The 25,342-nt window shown below is 34.6% G+C and overlaps 2 protein-coding genes across 3 annotated transcripts; one reads left to right on the top strand and one right to left on the bottom strand.

Annotated features, from left to right (window-relative positions):
- Window positions 1-563: 563 nt before the first annotated feature.
- Window positions 564-11,835, bottom strand: LOC106108931 (SWI/SNF-related matrix-associated actin-dependent regulator of chromatin subfamily A containing DEAD/H box 1 homolog). 2 transcript variants are annotated; one of them, XM_013290293.1, is made up of 15 exons: window positions 11,750-11,835; window positions 9,947-10,149; window positions 9,274-9,581; window positions 8,752-8,920; window positions 8,111-8,295; window positions 7,559-7,752; window positions 6,751-6,886; window positions 6,117-6,252; window positions 5,461-5,598; window positions 4,776-5,018; window positions 3,975-4,202; window positions 3,195-3,406; window positions 2,473-2,628; window positions 1,752-1,882; window positions 564-1,586 (listed from the first exon to the last, which is right to left on the bottom strand). In XM_013290293.1, exons 1-15 carry the CDS (start codon window positions 11,757-11,759, stop codon window positions 1,510-1,512), a joined length of 2,526 nt encoding a protein of 841 aa, XP_013145747.1. In that variant the 5' UTR covers window positions 11,760-11,835; the 3' UTR covers window positions 564-1,509. The 2 variants fall into 2 exon arrangements, with proteins under 2 accessions (XP_013145747.1, XP_013145746.1); XM_013290292.1 differs by lacking the exon at window positions 11,750-11,835 and adding an exon at window positions 11,026-11,294.
- Window positions 11,836-12,393: 558 nt separating this feature from the next.
- LOC106108962 (palmitoyltransferase ZDHHC5) lies at window positions 12,394-22,057 on the top strand. The gene is made up of 8 exons (XM_013290334.1): window positions 12,394-12,577; window positions 13,678-13,796; window positions 17,569-17,726; window positions 18,140-18,309; window positions 18,676-18,870; window positions 19,228-19,408; window positions 21,195-21,388; window positions 21,672-22,057. Exons 1-8 carry the CDS (start codon window positions 12,486-12,488, stop codon window positions 21,826-21,828), a joined length of 1,266 nt encoding a protein of 421 aa, XP_013145788.1. The 5' UTR covers window positions 12,394-12,485; the 3' UTR covers window positions 21,829-22,057.
- The last annotated feature ends 3,285 nt before the right edge of the window (window positions 22,058-25,342 follow it).

Here is a 25,342-nt window from a genome sequence, read left to right as displayed (position 1 = left end):
ATATTTTCGTATAAATAAGTTACTATTAAATAATAAGCCAGTTTACGTTTGATAAGTTTTTGTGAAAACAGACGATAAGTAAAAGATCTAAAGGACCACAGAAAAGGAGAAATTTTATTAACACATTGCACTGAAAATGTAATTTAGGAATAAAGCAAATATTAGTATAAATTTTGCTTAATAAATAGAATAAATTAACTCTAAGAAATTTGTACCGCGTTTATTTGTAAGGCTGTAAGTCCTTTAAATGTTTCGGAGTCAAAATGATGATACAAAAATATGTACGCAGCGTAATAGAGGTTAAATTGTTTAAATTTATAATAATTACTCATTTTCAAGTAAATTTTAACAATTTCAATGACATTTAGTTTTTTTTTTTATAAAAAAGGGGGGCAAACGAGCGGCGGGAACACAAAGGTGGTCAATGACGCCCATGGACATCCGCAACACCAGAGGAACTACAGATGCGTTGCCGGCCTTTGAGGGAATGATAGGCTCGCTTCTTGAAGGACCCTAAGTCGTATTGGTTTGGAAATACCGCCAAGGACAGACCGTTCCACAACGCGGCTATGCAGAAAGCTCCGCGAAAACCGCACGGTTGTGGAAAGCCAGCTATCGAGATGGTGAGGATGGTACCTGGCAAAGTAGTAGAGACAGTCATCCTATTCTTTGAGTGAACTGCTAAAGTTTTTAAATATATTTTTAGTGTTCACAATTTTTTTTTTTAATTCTATACAACTCATTAATTAAAATATAGGTTAAATGTTATTATACATCAGTTTTACTGTATCCTAGAATTTACATGAATATACAATTACTTACAAACTCATAATCAAAGTTAATGTGGTTACAAACACGACAATTGTCACACATATAGACATCTCTTTTATTCATTTTGACTAAACAAAGACAGCAATATAAGTGACGTCATTACATTCAAAGGGTCCAATTCAGACTGGAGCTTAATTATATCGCAAATAAAATTGAGCCTTATCTAATTGAAACAAGGTTTATTTTCCTTTGCATCTTATCAAAGAACAAGCATCAAACTACACTAAACCTTATCTGTTCAATTTCGTTTGCAATAATTAGCTCTGATCTCAGCTCCGGTCTTAATGGACCTAAAACCCTCATACAAAAGGTAAGATAAATATAACTTACGTCACTGCAGCAACAATATGCACTGGATATTTTTAGTACAAGTCACTATTGGGCAAGCTTTTATGGTCAATTCTGTCAACATTTGTGCAAATGTAATATGACATATGTGGGTTAAATTTGGGAAAATGCAGGTCACATGAACAAACGTTGGTTCCAATTGGACAAATATTGGTAACATATGAATGAATGTTGGTACTATCTGGGCAAATGTCACTCATAGATGAAGAAAAGATAGTTCCATTTGGACAAATGTCTAGATTTGCAGTTTTGTTCGCTCCACGTTCACATTTGTGCAAGTGTCGTTGATTGCGGTACTAAGACGACGCCAGCATTATGTTTGGCCAACAATCATTTGTTGGGCGAGGTGAGGCCGAGCGCGACTGACAGCAGTCGCACAACATTCTTCTGTTCCGCTGCTTCATTTTCTGAAATTAATTTTAAAAACATTAAAAAAAGCGCGACAATATACAAATCGTTTAAAAATCGCTAAAGTAACACTTTAGTGCAAGAAATCTACAGATTCTTTAGAAAACATGACTATAATAATGGGTAATATGATAAATCTACTTTTTAATTGTTTTTTTTTTTACCGTCAGCTCCTGTAACATGTTTCTCCAAGTTCAACTTCTCCTGCGCCACTTGATATATTCCTTCCTCTATCGTACCGGCGCTTAACAACCGGTATATCGTCACAGGTCTGGTCTGACCCATTCTATGACATCTGCAACATCAAAAACGTTAATAAAAGAAAAAAATTTAAAAAATACAAAAGGAAGTAAAGACTTAAACTTAACCCTTAGTGTCCAGTGTGACGAACTAATTTAAAAAATCTATTTTATTAACATTTCATATTTTACATCCAAAAATATGACATTAAAAAAAACCTATTCTATTTTGCTGACAAATAAACAAGCTATCACAGATAATCCTCCGTAGGATATTTAATATTATGAATGTGATTTGGATGGATGGATGATAGTTTGTTGTAAGATATCTCCGGAACAACTTACAGATTTTGATGAAATTTGGCAAAAATGTAAAACAGTCTGAAGACTACCACCACTTTTATAATTCCGTGCAGACGGAGTAGCGGTGAAAACTCTGTACAGTAGCACTTCGTTAAGTTAAAGTCCAAGGGAAACACAAGATATTTTAACTTATAGAGGTTATAGTTATCAAGGGTCTATGTTTTAGAGGTTTTGGGCTCTGATGGGAAAGGAACATATTATTTTTTGAAGTTACCGAGGTTTGAGTTATCGAGGTTCTACTGTATTTAGTAAACACTGAGTGTTGTATGTGTTTGTATGTCACCTGTCCTCCGCCTGCTTGTCGTTGTATGGGTTGAAGTCGATGTCGTGTATGACGACGGTGTCCGCGGCCGTCAGGTTGATGCCGAGTCCGCCGGCGCGAGTCGACAGCAGGAACACGAAGATATCCTCCGTATTGTACTGGTCTATTAACTCTTGTCTGTAATACAATAGAAAAATATTAATTCATACTTGGCCATTTTTGATATGATCTCTCTACCCATATGGACTTACAAGAGCACAATTTTTCTGTACTGTGATTAAAAGTGAGTCGAAGACAATAAACGCGATTTAACACTAGTGTTAAATCGCGTTTATTGTCAATCATTGTTAATACAATGCCTTTTTAAAGTTTTTTTGCAGACTTAAAGATAATGTTGGATCTACAGAAAATCTTCCATGGAGCTCAAAGTATAGTTCGAAAAGGATATTTTACCAGGTGGACATATGTCAAACTAAATTATGAGTCACTTTTTGTGATTGTGACAGGAGAATAGACATATAAAAATACACTTTACCTGCCGTGTCCTTTTATGTGATTTTCTATCTAAGTGGGTTTTAATAATAGACAAAACAAGAGCCAAAATGGGAATAATAAAAGTACATATCTATTTTAACTTTATACCATAAACGATCTGCTGAAAACAATTCCATTTGTAATACTACTCAGCACCTACACATGTGTAAGTACACACGAGCCGCAATATTATTTGAATATTGTTATACCTATCAGTAACAGCGGTGCTGCCGTCCAGCCGCAGGTACCGGTAGCGGCGCAGCTTGAGGTAGGGCTCGAGGATGTCCAGCATCATGGTGAACTGACTGAACACCAGCACACGGTGACCCTCCGCCTGCAGCCGGGGCAACATCTCGTCCAGCTTTTGGAACTTGCCCGAGTCCAGGATAAGGTGGTCAGGGATGGAATGAGATCTTATACTCTGGAAGAGATTTTAAAACTTTCTTAAACTCCTAATTCCATACCAAATACGTAAATACCTTTTAGTGTTAAAATTGACAATACAAATGCCTGTATTTAACTAGCTTTCGCAGGCGACTCCGTCCGCGTGGAATTAAAAAACAAAACAAACTAGTCTATGAGTTTCAGAAAACATCATCCAAACTCTTACAAACATCCATACATGTAAACTTTCGCATTTACTTTGGGAATGGAAAATCTTGGAAAAGGGGGACGTGGCTGAAAACCAGCTCGACAAGGGATCTTAACCAGTGTCGGTTAAGTTGAACCTCCCCCCTTTTGCCATCTGTTCAAATTTCCATACATGTTTTTTTTTATTTTGTATAACACTGAATTTTTTTTGGATGGCACTAAAAAGGTTCTTTACTTTTTTACGAGCTGCCCGCAAACTTCGTTAGCGTGGAATTTTAAAAAAAAACGTCTTCTAAGATTCTCGCGTGCATCTACTTTTTACCGAACCTTTCAAAGTCCGATACGTACCGATATATAGATTACTATAGTAATTAATATGAATAAGCTTTATTACTTACAGGGTAGGTGAGTGTCAGCTGGTGTATCTGGAAATCGGACATGCAGAGCAGGTCTTCATATGCATATTGTTCGTTCTTCTCCTTATAGCCGTGTTCTCGCACCAGTCGCCCCGCCAGCTTGCGTAGAACATTCTCTGTATAGTGGTATCGCAGCAGCAGGGGATGGTTGGCCAGCTTCCGCATATCCATCATCATCGATAACCCACTCTGCTCGGTCGTCGCATGAATCTAAAACATTCATATTCAAACTAGCTATCGCCAGCGACTCCGTATGCGTGGAATTAAAAAAAAGTGAGCCTGTGTTCTTCCAGATTCTTTTAACCGCTGAGATTACAAACTCTATCATCCATCCATCCATCCATCCAAACTTTCGCATTTGTAATATTAGTAAGATTACACAAGCTGATTGCTTACATTTGTCAGTCTCAAATGCACAAATAACAAAGGCTTTTGAAATTGAATAATAGCCATTACCTTAGCAACCTTGCATCTTTGATATTGGCAGCTTGAGTTTAATGTCCCTTTCCCACATAATGGCTTATTTTAAATTTATTCACCCCCTGAGTTCAATAGCGTGAAAACATATAGCCTAAAGCGTAAGTGTATGGCTTTTTTAATTTAAGAATCATTTAAAAATATGCTATGAGATGTGTATATACACTTTCTTATATTAAACTATAGATTCTTACTAGTATTTTACCTCAACTTCTTCACCATATTTCATTCTCTAATACTAGACTTCACCTAGTAGAAGCCTTGACAAGCAAATTTCACATGGGATATTATTACAAAGGTACTAACCGTGCCATCCTTAGCTGAGAACGCAGCGATGAGATTCTTGTACAGCATCTGCTGTTTACCGGACATGGGGCACAGCTCCGTGTGGTTGGTCTTCTTGGGCAAGTCCTGCAGCACGTCCCGCTTCAGTCTTCGCAGCACGAAAGGCTTCATTATCCTCTTGGCTTGTTGGATTTGACTCTCCTCGAATGCTGGCACATCATCTTCTGGAGAAACAGTACCATTCGCCTTTTTTGTTTTCACTTTCTGTAATATATAAATTACTATAAGTTTTCGCTCGTGACTTCCTCCGAGCGGAATTTAAATTAACGTAATATAGCCTATCTCACTCAGTGATTATGTAGCTTTTTAATGGTGATAGAATTTTTAAAATCAGCCAAGCGCATTTTGAGTTTATTTGTTACAAACAAGCACATACATCCTTTCTTTTTGTTATTTTAAACTAGGTTATCACCTAAATATCTTAGGGGAAACAACTCCTATTTAAATATAAGTTAATAATCACACGAAGGCATCGATTCGGACGTTAACATTTTTTAATTTTACAATTAAACAATTATAATCGAATAATAAATTCAAATAAGTACATTTAATTTACAAGAAGAAATACCTAAACAAGTCGCTAATTAACCAATTAAGTATGAAAAAATATTTTTTTTTTCTGATTTTATAAGTTAAGTATATTTACTGCATTCTTCTGGAACAAGCTCTTGAGGTCGTCCGTCTTCCCGGAGAACATGTGCGGCATCACGAAGCACAGCAGAGACATCAGTTCCAGCAGGTTGTTCTGCAGCGGCGTGCCCGTCAGCAGCAGACGGTGTTTCGACTGAAATTATATATAATAAAATAATACTAGTCTTTTACAATATTACAATACAATTAGAAATAAAAAAAACTTGTTAGGTAGCCGACGTGTTCCAGACTACATCATACATCTGTGCTACATTTTAGCGAGATTTGGTAATACGTAGTAATATCCATCCATCCAAACTTTCGCATGAACGATACTAGTATGATTAGAATCAGGTATTTAAAAATATCAACTATGGACAAAATTTCTAAGACGCCAATAAAACACATTTTTTTACCAAAAAAAAATCAATACCTACAATCGATTTTAATATAATCTTCAAGTTAGTAAACAAAAAAGAGCATATATAATATTGTATAATTTTGTTTATATATAATATTGTTTTGATTCTTTTAATATTTTAACCCTTCAATAAGAAACACAGTAAAGGGTATGCATATACATTTTGTAAATTCGATTTGAAAAATCAGGCTTTTAAGGGTAAAAAAAATGCATTATAATGATACATTAACCGATGCTTTAAATTATCTTACCTTGATCCTCAATAAATTGTCATATCTTTGTGTAGACATGTTCTTCAACATATGAGCTTCATCATAAATGACATAGTGCATAGATGTTATTCTGAACATCTTGCGCTCCTCAGGACAACTGCTCACCATCGTGTATCTGGAATTAGTTACAAAAATATTAGTAAATCAATATTCAAATAACCAGAAAGTATGTTTTATTACATAGCTGTCATATTGCAAAAATCAATAGAGTATGCACTGCAAATCAATTTTTGTGCCGAACATTCTTATTTGAAATCACACTTACATTATGGATATTGGATGTATGTATGTTTCTTTATTTACCAAAACTCAAACGAATTTTGATCGTATTTGGCACAGATTAAAGCACATAGCCAGGTGGCCATAAGCTACTTACTAGGATTTATTTAAATTCCACCCGGGCGATGTCATTTGCAAAGGCTAGTACACAATAAGTGTGTGTGTTACCTAACAGTGGTACTAGTTTTTACCCGCGATTCCACTACGAAAACATACACCTACGTGTTTTACAAGTATATATTTCATCAAGATCCGTTGAGTTGTTATAGAGATAACATCTAATAAATACCCATACATCTAAACATTGGCACTAATAATTAGTTAGATTACTTACGTGGTAAGTACGACGTCGATGTTATCCAGTCCTCGTGCGTACTCCACGCGGAGCTGACGGCGCTCTTCAGGGTTGCCGTAGTACTTGCTGACTCGCAGTGACGGACACCAGCGCGCCAGCTCGCCGCTCCAGTTGTCTAGAATATACATTACTGTCTATACACTTGTATGAAAACATTTGGAAAACTAGTCGATACTGGCATGTGCCAAGTCAAAATAGATACCATCAATCATCTATACTATTATAATAAAGCGTAAACACACACTTCTTTGTTGCCTAAGATATCAGCATTTACAGCATATTTTTGTATAATTCTTTATTAAATAAAAAGCCTTACACTTACGTCACGCTTTAGGCTATATATTTCACGCAATTAAACTTAGGGGGTAAATATTTTGGATAACAACCCTAATGTGGGAAAGAGATCATAAGTTGCTGCCAACATCAAGGAAGCAAGACAGTCAAGGTTTGTCATGTAATGTCATTTTGACATTTGGTATTGATAATTTGACAAATGTAAACAATAAAATAAAATTTTCATAATTTCATGCGGGTGAAGCCGCATGGGAACAGCTAGTTTGTTTAATACAAACCAAGAATTTGCCAAAGGTTAGTGTTTGTGCCTTGTGTATGTATGGATATTTCTCTTACTTTCATTAAAACTAAAAACATTAGTATTATTTTGGAAATTGCAGAACATTGTTAATCATTTTAAAGCATATAGAAACATAGGTGACAAATTTACAAATGTTTGTTGTATAGAAGATTTTTATTTCAAAAGAAAAGTGTAAAGTTAACTAGAACTTACCTAATGTAGAAGCCGGGACCACAATCAGGTGTGTACCACGTGCTTGTCCAGTCTCCTTGAGGTGTGCGAGGAATGCTATCACCTGCACAGTCTTACCGAGCCCCATCTCATCCGCCAGTATACCGGACACACCCTGCTTGTGCAGCACCGCTAACCAGTTCAGACCCACCAACTGGTAAGGAGCTAGTTTTAAACTGAAATATTAAAGTCATACTTATATTGATTTATATTACAAATGCTTTAATTCGAAATAAAAAGAAATTGTCTCTGGTATCTGAGAAGACTTATAGTCACACTAACAGCGACACATCATTAACCTTAAAACTATGGAGTCGACAATCTACTATCTATCTCTTTCTATCTTGTGCACATATCGCAATGTCTCGTTCTCTTCGTAAATACAAAACGGATTCGCCAACATTCCATTGGCTTTTTAGTAAAATAAGAGTAACATACTACTATAAATGCTATAAACAATTTTTTTTCATTAGTCAAAAACTTTTACCAATACTCTATATTATAATTTGCTAGTATTTAGTATGTTGGCCATACCTAGTGTCCAAAATACTAGGCTGTTTGAGTCTCCCAGCCCCAGCGGCCACCGCAGCCTCCAACTGCTGCGCCAAGCCCACACACTTCTTCATTAGACGCTGGATATTGTTCCTAGTGCTTAATAATAGTTGAGTCGAATTTAATAACTCTGTACTCAATAATTTGTTACTATTGAATTTTTCTACCTGAAATTGTAATAAAACATAATTAATTTGCTAGTGTAGATTTTTTAAGTTTTCTTAGAAAAGTACATGACTTCTGTAAAAGTAAATATCACAGCTACACCCAGAGTGAATAAATGATTACTTAAATAGTTCATTAGTGTTGATTCTTGATCCTTCTAATCTTACTGAAATTAAAAATGTGAAAATTTGGAAGTATGGATGGATGGATTTTGTTAGAGTTTGTAGCCTAAACTGCTGATGGATTTTAATGAAATTTGGCACAGATGTAGAGCATAGCCTGGAAGAAAGAACTCATAGGCTATTTACTACTGTTTTTTTTAATTCCTCGCGGACGGAGTCGCGGGCGAAAGCTAGTATTTAATCTACATTCAAGCACTACTTAAGGGTAGATTTACCTATTACCGATTCTGAAAGTTTCTGTAAAATGTATAATTAAAAATGTTAAAGCACTCTTACCATATCTAACCAGCCATTGAATGGCCTTAATCCTATAATAGCTTCTGCCTTCTTCTGCGAACAGCCACTCAACAGTGACAACTCATTCATGTTACTTGTGTTCAGAAATTCAAATACTTTACGTTTGTCACCCACAAGGTCATCAGTCACTTCATTATCAGAGTCATCACTGAAAAGATATTAAGTTGTTAATAAAAGAGTATTTGATTCATACAATTTCCATCATTTTACTTAGTTCTACTATTAGTTTATTTTACTATCAGTTCTTTGCTGGATGACGGGATGCATAGGTATCTTATGTTTATGGTCTCTCTGATAATCTTCTTTATTGAACAAAACCAATGCACTACAAATGCGAATGTCGATAAGCGGCGGTTACTACGATAATTTTACGAATTCCATTGACTACTTGCTTGTATGTTAAATTATAGAGATTTTTAAAGCATCAATAATCACTAGGCAGTTAAATTTTTTAATAGTGACAAATATAAAATCGCAGATAGATTATGTATCACAACTCACCTGTCATATACTTTGTCATCCTTTCCTTTCTTGACTCCATAATCTTCATCTTCACTGCCACTACTGCCCCGTCTGGCTCTCCCACCTTTAGAGGCTAATGCTTTCTTAACTACTGTAACTGGTCTACCACTGGTCACTCTAACAATACCCATATTTCCGTTAGACCGTGACATATTACCGGAGAAGCATGGCCGCGGGCTTATAAAGTTGGATGAACCCTTATCAACAGTTTCTGGATCATTTTTCAACAGCTCATCTCTTGTACGCTCTTCATTCCAGCCTTGTTTCACTAATGTATTCTTTATTAACTAAGAAACAAAAAAAATGTAGTTAATTATTAGTATAAGTTATTAGGTAAGTGATTTTGTTTTTCAAAGTATAACTTATGTACTGTAGAAATTTGAATATATGAGCAACTATTTAAGAAAGGTAGTGTCATCACTACCTCTCACCACCCATGGGTCGGTCCTCAGTCCTCAGTCATCTGAGATGATGGAGGATTGAGTTATTTGGAGGACAAAAACCCAGTGAACCAACTCTACAAGAGTAGGTTGATAGAGATGATGTTAATATGCATTCTTTTCATTGTTAATTTATTTGCCACTCTCTTAAATTTAAACATATAAATTGCCTTTTAATATCATAACTAAATAATACATTTTTACCATCTTACCATGGGACTTATCTCTGGAAACATTTCTAGCATATTCCGGAATCTCCTCTCTTTAACCCCTGTGGTGAGCTCCACTTGTGCTGTGGCAGGCTTCTTAGCCGGTGATGGGGAGTCATCTGAATCTGAATCCAATATTCTTATTCGTTTGTAAACAATGGGCCCATTCCTATTGCCCACAGGAGCTGGCATTCTTATGATGGATTCTGTGAAAAAAAAGTTTTTATGTAAATGCTTTTATCCATATTGCACTATGATACATTTTTTTAAATCACATCAATTGAGTTTTATGATTATTCTACTATAAAATCATCATTTTGGTATACATTAAATGTTAAGATTTCTTTACTGTTTAGAACTAAAACTTGTATTACAAGATGTGAAAATTATAATTATTAAAACTGAAGTTAAGTAGATCTTCAAAATAAATTGTAATGCCTTAGAACACAAGATGATTAAGCCCAGAAAGATGCTTGACATTAATTAATGAGTATAGCTTTATCAAGTAATGGAATTATAAGAAAATTGTTTTATAATTGTGAACAATGCTTTTGCATGATACAAATATAAACAGATTTAAAAATGTCATAACTGTATGTAATATAACAGTAGTTGATATAACTACATACATTTCACGCATGTTTAGAGTGATTTTAAGTAATTAAAATAACTAAAGTGAAGAGTAAAAATATAAGGTAGCAGTCATAGAAGTAAAAAAGCCTTTCCATTTCTACTTTATTTCAGTCAACTGGAGTATTTAATAATGTTTTAATTTAATTTTCAACTGAAATGTTCACTAAACCATGTTCTACGAAGTTTCTTTCGAATTTCACGTGGTTTAATACGATCATCTCTCATTAGGATTTAAAATAATACACAGGTTATAGATATTACGCTGAAGATTGGATTAAAAAACCTTAAAACCGTGTTATTTTTTATTTGTTTATTTTACAAACATTAGAAAAAAGTAAAACCTTGAGCCGCACTACACAGCTGAAAACGTGGTCAATAATCTTGACAACGAAATTAAACTAAGAGTTTGTAGGTAACGTTTTTGTTGCTGACAAAATATGATTACTCACGAGAGTTTGATGATGATGCTGCAATAGTCATTGTACCGCTAGACCCTGGAGCGTTAGGTTTCCTTTGAAACCTATACTGCCTTAGATAACTTAAAACACTGGGGCTAGTACTTTCAGACATTATGACTTCTGTTTTTATGAAAATGTGAGATATAAGTCAGAGTCTCTTCTAGTTTTCGCTGATTACAACAAAAAACTTACGATAATTCAATGTCATATCATCAAATACAAGCATGAAGACAACAGTGCGGCCATTTTTATCCGCGAGACTGCAAGACAAAATTGGACCAATGGCAATAGAATAAAAATGACATTTCAAACTACAGCCAATGGAGGTTAATTTTAAAATTATTGAATTCTACACTTGAATTAAAGTAAGCAAAAATTAAAATTAAATGTTTATTGTAATAGCATACAAATAAATACGTAATGTTACTTGTTTTAGTACAGAATGTTTTTAAAAATGAGTTAAAATATACACTAACTTAATAGTATGTAACACTAACAAAACACGTGAATTTATAAAGTTTTGTCTTCTTGTGTGTCTCAAGTAAAATATTGTAAACGTGTTTATTTTTTAACTGTAGGAACTTATTTAACTCGTTTAATTATTTCGTTATTTAATTTATGGACTGACAATATTTTTTGGATTTAACTTTTCAATTCATTGTATAATAAATAAAAAAACCCGCATAAAATAGTTATTACGTAGGCAGAAAAATACCTTTATTCATTCTGTCTCGGACCAGCTGGATATGACAGGCAGGCGAAGCATGCTTTTGCAAGTTGTCTTAACTTGTCACTTCATACTTCAGCTTTCAGCTGTAATCGGTGTTGCTATAAACAGCTATAACATCTAATATAGGTCATGTAAATAAAATTACAATCTTCCGTTGGTGTAAGTTATTAAAATTGTAGCTTCTCGGAATGATTTTAGCATTCATTTGTGCGATATCGATATTTAGGTCAAAGGCCATATATTATGCTTATGTAAGTTCGTTTTTGTGCGCTGGATCTGATGCATATCAGGATGTTATTTAGGTTAAAAATAAATCTACATCATCACTATAAAACATAAACGTATTTGGCATGATTTTATCTTAACTTGTCAACATCTTGAATTCTCTCGCCTCGTACGCCGGATCTGCATCCGAAAGAACATTATATCCAGCAAAGATGGGAATGTATTACAGAACTCTCTGATGGGAAGAACTGGTTCTACGGTGCAGTAGCTGTTTTTGGGAATAAATAGGGAATTGAGTAAACGTTTATCTATTTTTTACAATGTTTTGCAATGTTGCCTACAACTAGAAAAAAAACGAAAAAGGTTAATTAAATCTGTCAAAGTCATTATTGTTGCCACACAGTTTCTGTCTGTCATACTAATAGGCGCGGCCATGTTGGTCTGTGGTGAATAAAATCGAGATAATTTGCTTTTAGAGAATTAAAATTGACACAATATGCCCAAATGCGACCTCAAGACCAGATACATCCCCGCGACATTCGCCTGGACACTACTTTTGGGAACGACTTCTCTGTTTTTTTATTTTCCGTAAGTATACAACATGTCGATTGAATACGAATTTACTCATAGGGTTGGCAACTTTCACATAAGATTATAGAATTGTTTCTATTAATATCTTATAGTTACCTTTGCCCTATTTGCTTTGGGATATGGATTTTCCATCTTATTGTATACCAATGATGCCCCCCTTCGCGTTGCCATTGACTAATCATTCCAAAGAAAGACATTTATTTACATTAGGCTGCTTAAAATTCTCCTTCAATACATTTGCTTACTATAGCCGTATTTGTGGAGCCGGTGACCAATTGATATAAACAAAGCTAATTGTCAGCTTAGGAATGAACAAGAATATATACAACAGTTTTTTTTTGTTAGTAAAGTTTTTTGACATTATGAAGAGTGAAGTACTCCACAATAAAACGGTGAAGCAGTAACAACCCCAAGCAAATCAATCGTTAAAAAATATGACATCAATTTAATTTGTAATATTGTTACTGACCCAGATCAATCTTACTAATATTATAAATGTGCCAGTTTAGATGGATGGATGTTTGTTAGAGTTTGTAGCCTAAATGGCTGAAGTGATCTCAATGAAATTTGGCATAGTTGTAGAGGATAGTTTGGAAGAACACATAGGCTACTTGCTTTTGTTTTTTTTTAATCTGCGCAGATGGAAGCTAGTGTTGTAATAATTGTATATGCAATAAACTGGTGTAAACTATTCCGTTTTGTCATAGATCCTTAATAATATGAAACAATAAGAACTTGGTGATAACATTGTGAGAATAATCTGTTCTATCAATCATTTATACATTTTGTAAGTCTTACTTGGAGTTAAGATGCAATTAGACCGCATAAGACAGATTACAAATCTGTATTAATTTCCCAGATTTTTATATGAAATTTGTTAGGAGGTCGTAAATAATGTTGCCTTTAAATTTTTTTGGCACTTTTGTACTGTAGTAAATACTTATGATTGCTGTTTATATATTACTACAAACTGTTTTTTTAGTGCATAATGAGTTTTGTGATCAGTGATATGCCTAAAATATTGTGTTGTATGCAATTCCGCTTAGTAGTCTTTTGATATTAGTAGAAAATTTACGTTTTTTATTTATTTTTTACAGATGCCAGTATTATCTCCACCGACACCCATGGGTACCTGCATACCAAGGTGTCATAACCTTTTTTGTTTTGGCCAATTTTACACTGGCCACTTTCATGGACCCGGGTGTGATACCAAAAGGTCAGTTGATTACCTTTTTATTATTGTTATAAAAGATAGAAGATATAACAATTATTTTATATTGATGACATTTATGTTAACTATATCTCTTGTATATCTTTGAAATGCATATGTTGCAAAACAAAACTATAAATTTGAATACAAAAGAAAACAAAAATCTACAGTTCTTTCAAATTTACTTAGAAATTATTATTTATCAAGTTAATTAAAACATTAAAACAAGTTAGTAATCTTAAATTTGTGGTACACAATACTTTACATAAGAGCCAGTGATGTGTAGTTTGCAAAAATATTAAAAACGGTTACCTTTTGGAAGTGTGTTAAAATTATGTTTAGTGTTGAAAGTCATTGTTAAACCTTTGGAGGTTGACTTATATTTGACTTATAGTTATAACAACTTATAGTTAAATTGTTGCAAAACAGAAGTTGATATATTACATGTCGATGGGTGAAAGATAATTTGTTTCAATTATTATGCATTTTAGGATATATTTACTTATATATTCAGAATCAGCAAATTTTAAATATCAAATAAATAATGAAGTATGCAGAATCTAAAAATCTTTCAACTGAAATTATTTTCAGGATTTTCTTTTATGATTTTTTTTCTAAAAAAGAAAACTTTAAATGGCTCTTCTGAATATTTAACTGAATGGCGCTTAAAACAAATAGCCTTTCACCCATCGATATAATTCTTCAAAGTATGTATCTTAAAATATCACATTTATATTTGTGTGCAGTGTGAATGATTCAAATATGCAAATTAATCTTGTGGTTTACTTCAGGCCATTATAGACCTTGTATATGTTCCAGGAAAAACATACCATTGAGAATTCATATTGCAACTTAATTACTTATTTAACAAAGTGATTCTTAGTAAAGAAACCCGAGACATAACACTTTCAGTGCTACCTTGGCTTGGCTATTGGCTAATCAGTTACTGAAGTGGTCATGAATACACACAACTAAATGTAGTGGCATTGAATGTGTTAAATTGCTTGTTGGTTATTTTTATAGTGAAATACATTATTCTCTATTGTGACTGCTATTAGTATTACACGGATAGGAGGACTGCTGTCTACGCGGCTTTTTTGGACCTTACGAAAGCGTTTGACCTGGTTAAGTACGACATTTTATGGTCTAAATTAGTTGAGGCCGGTGTTCCAGGCGAATATATTAACGTTTTAAAATATTGGTTCGATCATCAAACTAACCAGGTCAAATGGCTGGATCAGTTTTCTCGGTCGTATAGGTTGGAATGCGGGGTGAGGCAGGGTGGTCTTTCCTCGCCCTCGCTTTTTAACCTGTATATAAATCAGCTGATCGTGGAACTCAGCAGCGCAGGTGTCGGGTGTTCCATCGATGGTCACACAGTGAACAGCATCAGTTACGCGGACGATATGGTGCTGCTGAGTCCTTCGGTCGCCGCCTTGAGACGACTGATCGGTATATGTGAGAAATATGCGATAACTCATGGCCTCATCTATAATGTGCACAAGAGCGAGTTCATGGTGTTCCGAGCTAGATGTCGTAAGATGGAACATATTCCGCCTATAAAATTAAACGGAGTTGACCTACGTAAGGTGTCGTCCTTCAAGTACCTCGGACATGTGGTCACTGAGGACTTGAAGGACGACAAAGATATTGAAAGGGAGCGAAGGGCGATGGCAGTCCGTGCCAACATGCTCGCCCGCAGATTTGCGCGATGTAGTACGGAGGTGAAAATCACACTCTTTAAGGCGTACTGCCAGACGTTCTACACGTGCAATCTGTGGGTTAGTTACACGCAACGGGCTGTCAGCGCCCTCCGCGTCCAATATAATAATAGCCTTAGGATGCTGCTGGGACTCCCCCGACACTGCAGTGCGTCAGAGATGTTTGCGCAAACGCGGATTGACGGCTTTAACGCCATACTGCGCAAACGTACGGCCTCTCTTTTACGCAGAGTTCGGGAGAGTACCAACAGCATCCTAAGAGGGCTTAGTGAGAAGCCCGACTGCCCGATCATGGGGCACTGGCGGCGCGTACATATGCGCGTAGCCGGCATCGGGTCCCCTAGATCGTTTTAATTTTAGTTTCTCCTTTTTCTTTATGTGTGTGTGTGTAATGTAATATAATATGTAATTCTTCTGTCTATGTAATATAATATGTAGTGTTCCTGTAAATATTATATGTGTAATATTCTGTTACATGAATTAAATAAATTATTATTATTATTATTATTAAGTAATTGTTATGAACATTCCTCTAATTGGAATCCATTTTGTAGTTTGAGTAAAAACATTGTGTTGCAATTAATGCTTCAGACTGGTTTGTGCTAATAGTTACTTAATAAAAGATAATTTTATAAGATTATATGCTTTTTGTATTCTTTGTAAATTTCAATATTATTTTTGTTTCAAATACGAGATTGAAATTATTGAGTTTACAAGAGTTTTGACACCAAGTTTTATTATAGCTTTTGTTTGTGCCTTTATTCACAAGGGATAAATATCTAGTATTCAATATAGCCTATTTTACTTATATAGCTAAATGTTATAAAAAAGAAACTTTAATAAATTTAGATAAATCAGCGTAAAACAGTAAAACATATGAAAACAAATTGTATCTATAGATAAATATACACACTCATTAATCTCTATCAAGTATTACCAAAAATATACGAGATAATAGCCTGATATATTTGTACAATGATAATAGGCTGATATTGCAACACCATGCATAATGTTTTGTTCGGCAAACAATTTGGAAAAAAAAGATGTTATTCAACTGACCTATTATGAGATTTGCGGACAGATTATCCAAACACTTAGTTTATAAACATCTTTAAGGACAAAAAAAAAACTACAATTTACATACCAAAACAGTTCATGTACAACTAGCTTTCGCCCACAACTCTGTACGCGCAGAATTTAAAAAAATGCAAGTAGCCTATGTGTGCTTACAGGCCACCCTCTACTTCTACGCCAAATTTCATCGAAATCCGTTCAGCCATTTATGCTACAAACTCTAACAAACCATCCATCCATCTAAACTTTCGCATTTATAATATTATTCATTATGTTGACATTTAATGTCCTTGCTTAATCAACTTAAATATTAATGCTATTACATTGAAGTGGTGACTAGTTCAGTGGCAAGGTTTGTTGGTGAGTCTTGTGAACTTGAAGGGCACAGGTTCAAATCTACTCTGTTGAACTATAACACCAGTAATGCAACTTTGTTCTACTTTCTTTTGACTGTAATTATTAAAAGGTCAACATTTAAAACACCCTATGTATGACTTTGATCTTGTTGATGCAAGGTAAACAAATAGATGTTTTATTATAAGCTAGATATGGGAACTTAATGGAGTTTGTAATGCATGACTGCATGTATGGTCAGTGAACTAATCAACCCTAACTCTTTATTATGCTACTTCCGGTCGTCGTTTTACCTTAACATGGTACAGTTGTTAACTTAAATTATGTGCAACTTCACTTAATGAAGACTTAAATTGATTTCTGTGTGTCACTGTACTGTTAAAGTACGGTCGATAAATTAAATCTAAATGTTACATTGTATTCTGTCATCCTCATAACGACGATCTTGAAAACTACATCATGTGTCTTTTTACACGGTCCATGAACGATTTTCGTGCGACACTGTACCCTTATGAAGTAATCGATAAGTTGATTTTAAAATACTTTCGTGTCGTAAATCTTTATACGTACTTTATTAAAGTACAGTTGGGAAGTAAATTTGTTTTTAAAATTGCATTATGTTGCCATAGCTCCACCTGACGAGGACCGCGAGGACGACTTCCGCGCGCCGCTGTACCGCAGCGTGGAGATCAACGGCATCACCGTGCGAATGAAGTGGTGCGTCACCTGCAAGTTCTATCGACCGCCGCGCTGCTCGCATTGCTCCGTATGCAACCATTGCATAGAGGTAAGCTTACATACGTTACTGTTGAATTATTTAAATTGTATTGCGAATACGCATCTATCATGCCCGGGTCACACTTGGCCAGTACGGTTGGACAGTACAACCAGTCATATATTGTATGGACTCACTGGTGCCAGTAAGCGTCAACATTGTGCCAGTTGATTGAAAGTCTTGTTATTGAGCGCTACTGAACTTGGCCAAGTGTGAACCGTGTATCATGTATATTTTCTCTAAGAGGCAGAGTTTTTTTACAGTCTTATTTAAATAAACCAGGGGTTAACTGCTACCTGTCGAAATCAGCAGAATCAAAAGTAACATATTCGATGCTTCTACTAGAGGCAATTATAAGGCAAATATAATATGATGTGTGTAATATGTATGTAATACCGTCTATCATTGACTGAATGTTGTTCCAGACATTTGACCACCACTGTCCGTGGGTGAACAACTGCATCGGACGGCGGAATTATCGATTCTTCTTTTTCTTTCTAATCTCGCTCTCGATACACATGCTCAGCATATTCGGCTTCAGCCTGTACTTCGTTATGTATAACAAGAACCTCACGCAGGTTGAGCCTATCGTCTCGTATCCTTTTTTATAAATAACTAGTTTCCGCTCGCAACTTCGTCTTTGTGATATTCATGTGATAAAATAATAAAAATGTAGTCAATGTTACTCACTGATAACGTAGCTTTTTAATGGTGTAAGAATTTTTGAGATCGGCCCAGTAGTTTTTGAGCCTATTTATTACAATCAAACAAAGTTTTTTTCTTTATATTAGGATAGATATAATTGTGTGAAATCTGTATTAAGCCCAGTCTATGTCCATAACAAACAGCAATCTAAAATCTTAAAACACGTCTATATGTGGCAGTATTAGCATTTTTACAAAACTTGTTATTTTAGTACGAATTATTTTATTGAAATATTAACTTAACAGTATATGAACAGTATGGTGATAATGGGTGTAATAGTTCTATTAGCTATTCCCATCTTCGGTCTGACGGGGTTCCATATGGTGCTGGTGTCGCGCGGTCGCACCACCAACGAGCAGGTGACGGGCAAGTTCACCGGCGGGTACAACCCTTTCTCTAAGGGTTGTTGGTATAATTGCTGTTATACGCAGTTCGGACCACAATATCCTAGGTAACGTATATTTTCTATATAATTACATTTCGGTATTTATAAGAGAAATGGTAAAATAATTGAAGACTAAATTGATCTTTTATAGTAATTTATTAATGAAAATGAACATTTTTTTTTAGATAAAATGTGATGTTTGATAAGTTGCAAGTTGTTTTTTTTTTTAATAAACGTACGATCAACGAACGACGAACCAATAGAGCTTAGTTGGAATAGTTCACGACAACAGACGAATGGCGGGATTCAACCCTAGACCGCAATATCGGTATTCTGTACCCCCAATCATTAGACTATAAGCTCTTATATTAAATGCGGTTACTAATAAATCTATATTATAGTTGTTATTTTTAAAATTTTCAGTCTGGTCCGTCCTTCGAAGTACATCTACAAGGGCGGCAAGAAGCGTCGCGAGCCGGGCATGGTGGGCCAGTCGGCGTCCGCTATCTCAACCATAGCGACCGACACGCACCAGGTAAAGACGTACACGGCGGACAACGGCAGTGCGCACCGGGCCCTCGGCGCGCACGCGCACTACAACAAGGTGAGAGCCAGACGCTTGCTAACGCGCACCGTGCGCTCGCCGGATCCTGCTCCAAGGACCATTGCACTACCATTCAATATATACCCTTTTATATCGCACTTTTGATACCTGGGTCTGGGTTTTTCATCAGCAATTACTTGAATTTTCCTAAGTTTTAAAGTTAAATTATTAGTAAATTGGGGTGTTTTATTTTTTTCGGTATCTTCTCAGAGCAATGACCTTTCCTTCGTTTATAAATATTTATTTATTATAAAATTTCTTTTTTTATCTAAATGTTGTCAAAATTTATTCCAATTCTTTTCTTATGTGAAACACAATACTTTTTTTTTAATTTTATCATCTGGTATGAACTGACTATTAATATATAGTTTATTATTTGATATCAGTAACCTTCAGCTTTGGCGATTAACTAAATGTAAACTTATTTAAGACTTCTTCAAAATTACAACATTTTATATTATTGATGAAATTATTTTGATTTTCATATTTTTTTTTTATAATTTTCTTTCATCTTCACTAGTATAGTTTCAATTACAGCTTCATTAGAGTTCAAAATTGCTTGATATCATAAATGTTGAATAATCATCTAGTTGTCATGCTTGTAGAGCAAACAATAACATACCTTCAATTCACAGCACAAGTTATATTTTTGCACGGGCACATAAATTTGTATATATGTGAATTGAAGACATGAATATGTCTGGCTCTCTGTTTAATGTAATGTTACATGGTACATTGGTGGGGGTAAAACTAATTTAAATTAGAAAAGTACTAAAAACTTCGAATTTAAATAAAAACTGGCTGAAAATATTCCACATTAAAATAAAATGTATTGATTCCTTTTTTGAATTCAAATGGACATTGTACTTATATTGTGGAATATTTCCAAGCTGCCAGTACTTCTTATATAAGAAATATATTTTTGTATAGATTTGATGAGATGACAATTTAATATTTAGATTTCGGAATTATTTTTTGTACATTTCTGTGTAATCTACACACATATTGCTGTTTTTCTTGTATTTTGTTATTTCTCTAAATAGTTTGTCTGTTTTATTTAACAATTCAATATTAATTAAAAACGTTCACTTTTAGCTTATGCCACTTCAACAGTTTTTTAAATTGTATGTCTTAATTTTTCTAAGTAAATTAATTACAGTATGTCCACTTTTCACTTGTACTAAATTACTTGGTCTCAAACAATTTACACATTTACTTCTTTGAAATTAATACAGCAATAAAGCAAAAAAAGACTACATGTAAATAAAATTTCGAAGCGACACGCTTATACAACACGAATTACCAGTTTCCATTAATCCAACCCAGCGATTAAAATCAGCCCTAGATTTCAATCGGAAAATATATCTACTGGGATCCTCAAAGTGCATACCAGCGTTAATATTTTTCCAGTAATCCAACACTGATATCGATCGCTGGACTGGAATGTAAACCAGACATTATATTTTGTATAGTTCGTCACAATTGTTCTAGCACCGAACACGCAATATTCTGGCAATACCAAGCGGTTACGTTAGAGTAACATCCATTGCTATTTGTGCGAGGTGATCTACGGAACAGTATAATCCGTTCAAAAGATCAGCTCAAATAGCCTTGAAACGTTGAGCTGTGGCTCAACTATATTAACAGTTATTGCCAACGCGATGTACTGTAACTATGGAAGTTGACGAGCTGCGACCCGGATCACTGATGTGTTTCAACCATTCGAACAGCTGATCTGCAGCTCATCGATTTTCGTTAAGTTATCTAAGGGTGTTATGTTGTGAAGCTGTCGCCGGGGCGCGAGGAGCACGAGGCTGAGGGTGAGCTGGAAGGCCCGGGCGCGTCTCAGAGCGCGGACTGCGAGCCGACGCCGCCGCCGCTGCAGCGCCGCGGCTCGGCCGCCAACTTGTTCCCTCCGCCGGAGAGACAGCCGCGCGCGCACCACTACCCGCGCCTTAGCCCGCTGCCCAGGAACACCGGGTATGCAAATATAGCCTGAATTATTCATTTTTTACGTAATAATATCTATACTAATATTATAAAGAGGAAAGATTTGTGTTTTTAGTTTTTTTATGTATTTGATTCACGGAAAAACTACTAGGCAGTTTTTTTTAATTCTTTCACCATTAGAAAGGTGATTTATTTGTGATTATTTTTTGCGGCATAAAGTTTCATGAAAACTGTGCACTTGAAGATTACATACAGTTGGTGTGGAATTTCGTATGTTTTGCCTTTATGTAATAGTTATTATGTACACTTCCAGTCACGGCACGACGACGTCCGGTTACCGGGTGGTGATGGAGCCGCTGCGGTACGAGACGGGGGCGAACGGCGCGCGGCCCTCGCCCACAATGCAGCAGCGCATCAAGGCGCTCGGTGTGCCCACGCCGCTCGCGCTCAGCAGCCCCGTGCGCAGGTAACACCTCACACGCCTCACACGCCTCACATGCCTCACACACCTCATATGTCACACACCACACACATGCCGCCTCATACATGCCCGACAAGCCTCACTTGATTCTCACGTTCGTCATACGTACCTCACACATGCCTCATACGTGCCTCAATACTCTAACGCACGCTGAATTGTAATACATGGAAAAAACACAATATATGTCAAGTACCAGAATGCTGATATCAATTTTCTTGAGGATTTTAGATTCCATTAGAATAATGGTAAAAAAATTGAATCGATAAAATGAACGCCTAGAATATGATAGTTATAAAAAATTATGTTTAATTATTAAATTATTTTTTCATAGAATTTAATGATGAGATATTTATTTGCTTAGTTTTTTTTGTGCAGTTTAAATTCAGCATTCGTTTGCAACACCATTTCAACTTATTGAATCATACAGTGAAAAAACCTACCGTTCATTACCAACATTTTACACAAAATGCTTATGTTACTAGCTGAAAAAATATATTCGCGTACATAGAGGAACCATATATTCCCTTATTATGGTATTTATCCATCGTGGCCTCTTCCCATTGCATCAACTAACCAACACAACTCCTCTCCACTTTGCATCGCTTATGTTTTTGTTATATTAATAAATGTAAATTTTTTTATTTGCATGTATAATGGTTTGCCTCATACGTCTAGATGTTATATATTTTTATTTGAAAACAATAAGGGCCTGCCCCACTAAATTGTAAATTGTCTGATAACAATCGAACGTGTAAAATATGTGATGGAAATATTTGATTTTGTTCCCTTATCTGACAGTGATGTCATTTTTCAGCTATCTGAGCCTCTATCAGCCAGAGGTGGGACAGGCCCTAAGTGTCATAATTGTTGTTTGCTTAGTACAAGACCTATAGTCATTTAGGATAATTTAAAAAGAATTAAAGATTTTTATCTCTTTCCCACTTTCTCATTTTTTCTCTATCTCACAAAATGATTATAGGTTTTGTTTAAGGGGTTGTTCACACTTTCCATGGTTAATAATTATTTTTCATATCTCACTTCACATAATAATCAAAAATATACAGATATATGTGTACACACACATTTATGTAGACAAATGTATAGAGAAACCGTAATGAATATAAGACTCGAAGGACCAAGTGTGAATAAACTTTGGAATGAGGTGATTGATATTAAAGTTAAAAAAGGAAATATCTCCTAAAAAAATGTATTACTTTAATTTTCAAACTCCTCAGAAGTTACATAATAATGCATACGCTAAAAATATATATTCAAACTGCATTCTATGTCGGTCTAACCATATCATGTGAGAAACATCTATACTTCCTCTGAACCTTCACTTATTCGTCTTTTATCAATTTTATCAACTTAGACCGACTTAGGATGTAGAAACGTATTCCAACTACAAATATAAGTATTGCCGTTTTTTTTAAGACGTAAATAATCCAAAAGTACAGTATACAAAGATCAACGTAACTTTATAAAGGCAACCCTAACTGTATTAACTACAAAGGTTGAGTTGCAGCCATCGTTTGTGTCATTCGCTAAAATAGCGAAGTACTTATTTGTTACCTCTGCCATATCAATCCAGTAGATAAAAATTTTGTTTTTAAATTGTAGTCTAAATTTTACTAATTGAATTATAATTTTATTGTTTTGAAGTATTAGACAAATTGTGATGTTAAGATTTAGATAGATGTTAATTTATGTTTAAATTTAGTATACTTTGAAATAAGTAACACCCGCACTCCAGGTCCCTGATTAAAAAATACGACAGGGGAAGGATAGGGCGGCATAAAGTCGCCAAAAAAAGGGAAAGGCAAATGTACGTTTTATGTATTTGCAATACTTATATTTGTGGATGTTAGAGGGTAGGGATAAGGGATGGTTTTATAAAATAATCGTTTACCGCTCACCGCACGCGGCGCGCGGCTCGCGGCAGGTGGACCTAACGCATACAGCCTACGTGTCCACGGTAAAACTATTCGATATGTTTGTGTGTTATATATTATATTTATATGCTAACGTACGGATTGGAGGACGAAGAATTTCGTATATTATGATAGCATCCATCTCTGTCGCTCCTATATTGTGTGTCCCGTTCACACTGAAGCAATGACCGCCACTAAAGGGATATTAAATATTTGACTTCCAAAGTTAAGATTTATTCTATGTATGGGGTTTTTGGTTTCATATAGTGATTGATAATTAAAAAATAAAGAAATTATTTTAATTAACTTTACTTATTACTGTTTTAAAATAGAACCTAGTGGTTCTATTTCCATTTAAGATTTTTTATCTCGGTACAAAAAAAAAATGTTTATCAACACTGGCGATAGGCAAAGAGCACATTGTACGAATTTCTTTGTTCTCCGCAACCCGACTATAGTGGAGGAATTTTGTTATGCTCTTGTAAATAATTAAATGCAAAAAGGAAAGAACACACTAAATACAATTCAAGAAAAAATAACTTAATTGCTCACAACAAAATCCCATTACTATTTGTTTTTCGTGTGTGCATTGCAAGTTGAGTTGCCAAATAATAGTTTTGTAATATATAAAAATTATTTTTCAGGAAGAAAATATAACATAAATCTTATAGTGAAAACAGCATATGTAACGCAATATCATGTTTTTTTTTAATTTAATCGTTTTAAGATTAAACTAATAGTTAACATAGATGTATAAATTAAAAATGGATAACTGCGTTATATATGTAGTTTGGGTTGTGATGTCTTTTATATCTTTTTTTTTTTATTTTTTATCTTGATGAACAAACCTATCTTCTTATGTATTATATGTAAGTTATTTTGCGTAGCTTTAATTTGTATTATACACTTTACTATGTCCTTGTATTAGTTTATTTTATAAAATTTAAAATAACACACAAATGGGAATAAAAAGAACCGACATTTGAACACACAAATTATGTGACTTTTGACAATGTTTTACAAATGTGATACGTTTTTTTAGATTTCAAGAGATGTAGACATTTAAATATACTATTTATTTATTTTTGTAATATTGGGTTTTAGCAGATTGCCTAATATTTCAATATTATTTTAACTGACGTTGATTTGTAAATATATGATAGTTTTATTTATTAGTAGGGAAATTCCTTTGAAAAACCTAAAAGTAGAGATTATGTAAATGTATGATTTAAAGTATTATTATAACAGTTTTGTAAAATAAAATATGTTTTATTTGTATAATTGATTTAAATATTATTATATATTATATTATTGTATTAGTCAAAAATTTTACCTTAGTACAAAAAATGTATTTATGTAATTGAATACTAATAACTTTGTATATTTTGTATTTAAAATTGATATGAATAATGTAACTTATGTTCATCAGGATAAAGGTTGTATGAGTTTGCAGTAGCGTAGTGTATGATAGTGTATGTGTGTTGTATTGTAATGAGCATGTAGCGTTGCATGTACCCCGCTACTGCGGCCGCGCCCCGCCGCGTTCAGAATAGCCCCGCCCCTGCCGCCGCC

The sequence above is a fragment of the Papilio polytes genome, unplaced genomic scaffold (genome assembly GCF_000836215.1).
Source record: "Papilio polytes unplaced genomic scaffold, Ppol_1.0 DF821400.1, whole genome shotgun sequence".
Classification (NCBI taxonomy): Eukaryota; Metazoa; Arthropoda; class Insecta; order Lepidoptera; family Papilionidae; genus Papilio; species Papilio polytes.
This window is presented reverse-complemented; position numbering and strand designations above follow the sequence as displayed.